The 6898-nt window shown below is 43.5% G+C and overlaps 1 protein-coding gene across 4 annotated transcripts in view; it reads right to left on the bottom strand.

The window, feature by feature from the left end:
• Positions 1-1289: 1289 nt before the first annotated feature.
• Positions 1290-6898, bottom strand: part of PIWIL2 (piwi like RNA-mediated gene silencing 2) — an 83082-nt gene continuing 77473 nt past the window's right edge. For 2 of the 4 annotated variants that reach the window (XM_017549677.2, XM_017549676.2), the window contains 3 exons: positions 5529-5782; positions 4060-4167; positions 1290-3206 (listed from right to left, as the gene is read on the bottom strand). In XM_017549677.2, coding sequence (XP_017405166.1) covers positions 3050-3206; positions 4060-4167; positions 5529-5782 — 519 coding nt within the window. In that variant the 3' untranslated portion in view covers positions 1290-3049. The remainder of the gene's footprint in view (positions 3207-4059; positions 4168-5528; positions 5783-6898) is intronic. The other 2 variants (XM_017549678.2, XM_017549675.2) reach the window with 2 other exon arrangements.

The following is a 6898-nucleotide window of genomic DNA, read 5'->3' as shown; positions in this document are numbered from 1 at the left end:
CGCCACCATGCCCAGCTGATTTTTTGTATTTTTAATAGAGACGAGGTTTCACAATGTTGACCAGGATGGTCTCGATCTCTTGACCTCGTGATCCACCCGCCTCGGCCTCCCAAAGTGCTGGGATTACAGGCGTGAGCCACCGCGCCCGGCCTAGAAATGAGATTCTTTCCAGAATGAGTTCAAGAAGCACAGAGTTTCTAAATAAATAGGAAAATTGTAGTGTTCTAAAGAAATGCAGTGCTTAAGTGAGCAGCTATGTGCTTTGGGAAGGTACTTAAAATTTTTTTAATTTTTTGGATACATAGTAGTGGTACATATTTACAGCAGAGGTGTGATATTCTGATACAAGCATGCAATGTGTAAGAATCAAATCAGGGTAAATGGGCTATCACTTCAAACATTTATCATTTTTTATTTTTTTGAGACAGAGTCTTGCTCTGTTGCCCAGGCTGGAGAGCAGTGGTGCAATCTCGGCTCACTGTAACCTCTGCCTCCTGGGTTCAAGTAGTCCTCCTGCTTTTAGTCTCCTGAGTAGCTGGGACTGTTGGTGCACACCACCAAGCCTGGCCAAGTTTTGTATATTTTGTAGAGTCAGGGTCTTGCCATGTTGCCTAGGCTGGTCTTCAACTCCTGAGCTCAAATGACCCACCCACCTCGGCCTCCCAAAGTGCTTGGGATTACCAGTGTGAGCCACCACACCTGGCTCATTTATCATTTCTTTGTGTTAGGAACATTCTAATCCCACTCCTCTATTTTGAAATGTACAATAAATTTTTGTTAACTATAGTTGCTCTATCTACTGTGCCACTGTACACTAGATCTGATTCCTTCTAACTGGATTTTCGTACCCAGGGAAGGTATTTTAATGGTGACAGACACCCATGAGGTATATGTAAGGAAGGGCAAGCACTAAAAGAGTGGAGTGGTAGCGGGGCTGCCCTCGCACCTGGGCTCACTCTGGCTCTCACTTAGGGTAACAGAAATTTCTAACGGGAAAAAGAGAGCTAAGAAAACACACACACACACACACACACACACTCTCTCTCTCTCTCTCTCTCTCTCTCTCTCTCTCTCTGTAAGTGCCTTATCTGTCTGAGAAGTGAGACGGCTCTTGTCTTCTCCAATAAGTCTTCTTACCCAGCTCATGATGACATTACCTGGCTACTAACACTGGCATTGCACCTTACAAGCAGAGTAATGAGTGTTTCTAGGAAGTGCTGCAGCTCTCTTAAGGAAAAGAGTTATATCAATATATAAATAAGTGACATTATTTCAAACACAACTACATGTTTATACAAAGTTGTTTTTATTTCCCACCCGACAACCCAATCATTTGGCATTAAAACTGAAAAACAAGGCAAGAAAACCAAGAATAAAAAGTGAAGAAATTTTTATATTATAATGTAGTCAAGCATTTGTACTGATTATCTAAAAGAAAAAGAGTATTAGGAAATCCAACTTCAACAGAAAAATTCAAAATGCTTCCAAAGAAAATCAGAAAACTGACCTATTTAGCCAGAGACCAGTGGTTCAATGTTTGATTCTGTGGTTTTTAAATTCCAGGTCCTTGTGTCACCCTAATGCCCCACACTCCTAATGAAACCATAAATGCACCAACAATGCCCATCCCTCCTTGACCTGTGCTGGGCACCACAACAAACTAAAAACATTCTTGGTTTTCTTGTTTTAAGGAAATCTTTTTTCTTTTTTTCTTTAATCTTCTTTATAGCACTTCAAATTTAGCATATGCGCTGCTGAAGTGAGCACATTTTAAGGAGTTTTAAGCTAAAGTTTCTTTTCTCACACACTGTCATATAAAAGGGGCATTTCTGCTTTGTCCCCTCCCTGCCATCATACCAAAAAAATAAATAAGTACATAAATACAAATCCGAAAAGGTTAAATAAGACTGGCTTCTAAAACCCAATAAAGCAAGAGGAGACAGAACTAAGCCTGAAGGGACTGGGAGAAGGTTCTAAAACAGGGAGGGGAAAAAAAATAGAAAAAGAAAAAACCAGCTTTCCAAAAACACTGAAACCCATGGTATGTGACAACTTTCTAAACTGCATGGACTTTGGTAGGAGTGTCACGTTTTCCAAAGCTGACTTCTGGAAATCTTAACTTGGACTCAGAAAAATTCTAGCAAAGTGAGCCAACAGCCAGGAAGAGGTGATTTTGCAAGAGAAAGGGGGTAATTCCATTTATAAACATATATAAATAGAAATAAAGGCCACACACCTGGGAGAAAAGCTCACTAAAAACTCCCACCCCAAACTGAACTTTCCTAGCTGCTAGATTTTTTCCATGTGTTAAAAAAGGAAAACTTATTGAAGATCAGGCACAGAGAGCAAAAGAGCATGTGCATATTTGGGGGAGGAAGAAATCAACAAGGTAAAAAGCTACTGAGAGAAAAAGCTTCATCTGCACTCTTTCAAGAGGTCAAGGGAAGCCATTTTCAAATCCAACTCAAGTCACAGGCGTCATAAATTCAATCCCCCCAAAAATGTAGGCAGCAAGGGCCTACCTATGCCACAGACTGATTTTACTCTGCGCCTTGCACACCTGCCAGCAATAGCAGTACCTACTTGAGAACTTTGCTTCACAGACCTTCCACTGCCTTTCCCAGTTGCCTGAGTAACTCTCTTTAGGAAACTTGTGATGACTTCATTCATTATCATCTCTGGCTCCAGAAATGGGAACCACTTCGTCAGCACAGCTTAGAAGTATAATGGCCGTTTCTGCAGTTTTCTACAGCTCACGTTGGCTTTGGAGGCTCTTAATGGTCCCCCAGAGTCACCCACTCTACTGCAGAGCGGCAGTACTACATAACTTGCTCTACACAGGCAACAAGGCCATTTTCAGCTGTTACTTAGAAACTTGCTTCTTGGTGATACTACGTTTAAAAGACAAAAAAGATACCTTATATTACAGGGTTGGAGAAAGGGAAAATGATAACACGAAAGCCCACTTCAGTCTCTTTGATTCTGCAAGAGTCATAGCTGAGTTCAGAGGCTGCCTTTCTCCTCCCCAGCCCATCTCCAGGCTGTGCAGTCACAGGAAGAACAGGTTCTCGCACAGCTGGATGGCTGGTTCATGATGCAAGATCTGTCCAGACAGGAAAGCTAGCTTGTGGGCATACTTGCAAGGAGCTGGAACTCTGATGGTGCCAGGCCAATTCCAGTACATGTGGCACAGTTTGAAAGTCAGCCTGTAGGCCAGGAAGAAAATAGAAAGCTCAACATCCTCCACCTTCAATTTGGGGCATGATCGTTTACTCACAGGGACAGGACAGAGAGCACACTTTTCTGAAAACTGGGGAACAGAAGAATACAAGATGCATCTTTTTAGAATCATTATTATTTTGAGACAGAGCCTTGCTCTGTGTGCAGGCTGGAATGCAGTGGCACAATCTTGGCTCACTGCAACCTCTGCCTGCCGGGTTCAAGTGATTCTCCCACCTCAGTCACCTGAGTAGCTGGAATTACAGGCATGCACCACCATGCCCAGCTAATTTTTGTATTTTTAGTAGAGACAGAGTTTCGCCATGTTGGCCAGGCTGGTTTCGAACTCCTGACCTCAAGTGAGCGGCCTGCCTTGGTCTCCCAAAGTGCTGGGATTACAGGCGTGAGCCACTGCACCTGGCCTCTTGTTTTTATATCAAAACAAGGAAGATAACACAAAAAGAAAATATTTCTTGTTTACAAGAAAAGGCTTCAGAAAGATAAGTACCGTAGTGGAATATTTACATAATCTGAACTCAATGGCATTGTGTATCAAGTCTGGTTGTAGGTCATAATCACCTGGAACAAATTTTAAAAATACAGATGCCTCAGAGAATTTGGGGGGAAGCCTGGTATCAATATTTTTTAAAGCTCTTTAAGTAAAGGTAATTTTAATATAAAACCAAGATTTCCAATCTCTCCTCAAAAAGACACCATTATTGTCAAAGATATGAAGAAATTCAAGGGGTAAATATAACTTGGGGTGAACAGTGAACCCATCTTAGCTAGCAGGCCAGAACTATTTAAGAAAGAGAAAGAGTAAGTTACTGATAGGCCCACCTCTGCATATGATCAGGGCTCAGGTTTGCGGTGTTCAGAACACAGACATAATGTGTAGGAATGCCACAGCCCTGCCGTACGTGATGGGCAAGAAGGTAGAAATCCACCCTAGGAAGGAAAATCACACGTTAGTCATATGGTTGGATTCAGCCAGACAGAGCTGGCAAAGATCCTGGAGATAATTCTAGCTCCTTCAACTAAGGCTCAGAGAGGTAAAATGACTGGATCAAGGACACAGAGGCCAGACCAGGATTAGAACCCAGGTTTCCTGACTCAAGAGGCTACTGAAGGATGGTGGGAGCAGGGTGGATGCAGTGACTCACACCTGTAATCCCAGCACTTTGGAAGGCTGAGGCAGGCGGATTGCTTGAGCCCAGGAGTTCAAGACCAGTCTGGGCAACATGGCAAGACCCTGTCTCTACAAAAAATACAAAAATCAGATGGGCATGGTGGCATATGCCTATTGTCCCAGCTACTCAGGAGGCTGAGGTGAGAGGATCACCCGGGCCCAAGGAAGCTGAGGCTGCAGTGAGCTGAGATCACATCACTACACTCCAGCCTGGACAACATAGTGAGATCCTGCCTAAAAAAAAGGAATGGTAGTAGAAACTCCCTTATCTACCTGTAGAAGTTAAGCAAACACTGTCTTAGCAAAACAATGTATTTACAGCTTTATGCTTAAGAGGTAAAAGCTTTCTTGTTTTAAAATCTTTTTTTGCCGGGCGCGGTGGCTCAAGCCTGTAATCCCAGCACTTTGGGAGGCCAAGGCGGGTGGATCACGAGGTCAAGAGATCGAGACCATCCTGGTCAACATGGTGAAACCCCGTCTCTACTAAAAATACAAAAAATTAGCTGGGCATGGTGGTGCGTGCCTGTAATCCCAGCTACTCAGGAGGCTGAGGCAGGAGAATTGCCTGAAGCCAGGAGGCGGAGGTTGCGGTGAGCCGAGATCGCGCCATTGCACTCCAGCCTGGGTAACAAGAGCGAAACTCTGTCTCAAAAAAATAAATAAATAAATAAATAAAAATAAAATCTTTTTTTGTTTTGTTTTGAAGCAGTCTCTCTCTGTCAGGCAGACTGGATTACAGTGGCCTGATCTCAGCTTACTGCAACCTCTGCCTCCTGGGTTCAAGTGATTCTCCTGCCTCAGTCTCCTGAGTAGCTGGGATTACAGGCACATACCATCACATCTGGCTAATTTTTGTATTTTCAGTAGACAAGTTTTTGCCATGTTCGGCTGGTCTTGAACTCCTGACCTCAGGTGATCCACCTGCCTCAGCCTCCCAAAGTGTTGGGATTTACAGGTGTGAGCCACCATGCCCAGCCCTTAATGCTTCATTCTTTTAACTATAGCATCTCTGAGATTCTAGTCCACACCTCTCCAGGAAACCTCCCCATTCCAATACCCAGGAAAGTGCTAATATCTCCAACTGATTCTTCCTCCAATACTATATATTTTGCCCACTCACCACTCACAGCTTGTTATTGTATGATCGACCACAGTTCCAGGGGTGGGAGTCACAAAGTGCTGAGGAGTAGCCAGATACAGATTAGTACTGATTTTCTTCTGCACTACAAACACCACCATCTTGGGCTGATAATTCTCAAAAGCTTCAAAACACTTCTGTAGTTGAGGAATCTCATAGTTGGCAACTGTCTTCAGCTGGCCATCAGACACTCCATCACGGTACACCACAATCTTCTCTGGTAGGCAGTGGTTCACCTGAAATGACAGCCAGAATGTGGTGACTCACAGGGCCCTCAGGCTAAGGACCACAGTCAGTGAGAGGCTCACCCACATTGTGCAACCTGAGATCATGGCAGATCCTTTTGCAGTCAGTCCCAAAGCTACTGTGCCTAGAGGGCAGGGGAAAAGCTTCTAATCATTTCTAGTCTTCCTTGGGGTAGTAAAACACGCCTGGTGCAGCAAAGGTGTTATAAAACATGAAAGCAAAACAAGCAAGTTATGAGTCACATTGACACAGCTTATCCACAAACAATGCAAACAAAGTTCAAAGGAATGATGGGAAAATTACAGGCTAAATCAATTTTCCTTCTACTTGGATTTAACATTAATAACTGTCTGGGCAAAGAGCAAGGTAAAGTGTTAGAGAAATTCTAACATATGACCACATATGCCACAGATCCGCCGCCATCAGATTTTTACCTACTGGCAACATCCCAAGTTGCTGACAAGTGAAAGGACCCTTTACTAAATATTATCCTGCAAGCTGGTATGGTGTGAAACATTTTTACTGTAACTAAGTAATTAGCAAACAGCTATGTGAATGTCTATGGGTCCAAATTAAATTAAATGCTTGCTCGAATCAATTTGAAGGATAATTTTTTCCCCATTTAGGGAATATAAATGGAGAAAAAATTTATATTTTTTCCAGGGCCAGGTGCGGTGGCTCATGCCTGCAATCCCAGCACTTTGGGAGGCCGAGGTAAGTGGATCACTGGAGGTTAGGAGATCGAGACCAGCCTGGCAAACATGGCGAAACCCCATCTCTACTAAAAATATAAAAATTAGCTAGGCGTGGTGGGGAGTACCTGTAATCCCAGCTACTCAGGAGGCTGAGGCAGGAGAATCACTTGAACACAAGAGGCGGAGGCTGTAGTGAGCAGAGATTGCTCCACTGCACTCCAGCCTGGGCAACAAGAGCAAAACTCCATCTTGGAAAAAAAAGAAAATTCAAAAGGATAAGTTCAGTTCAATTTAAAACAGAAGTTCCCTTTAAAAGTGCTTAAGTTTGGCCAGGCACAGTAGCTCACGCCTGTAATCCCAGCACTTTGGGAGGCCAAGGCGGGTGGATCACGAGGTCAAGAGATCGAGACC

Source organism: Cebus imitator, unplaced genomic scaffold (genome assembly GCF_001604975.1).
Source record: "Cebus imitator isolate Cc_AM_T3 unplaced genomic scaffold, Cebus_imitator-1.0 Scaffold221, whole genome shotgun sequence".
NCBI classification, from domain to species: domain Eukaryota; kingdom Metazoa; phylum Chordata; class Mammalia; order Primates; family Cebidae; genus Cebus; species Cebus imitator.
This window is presented reverse-complemented; position numbering and strand designations above follow the sequence as displayed.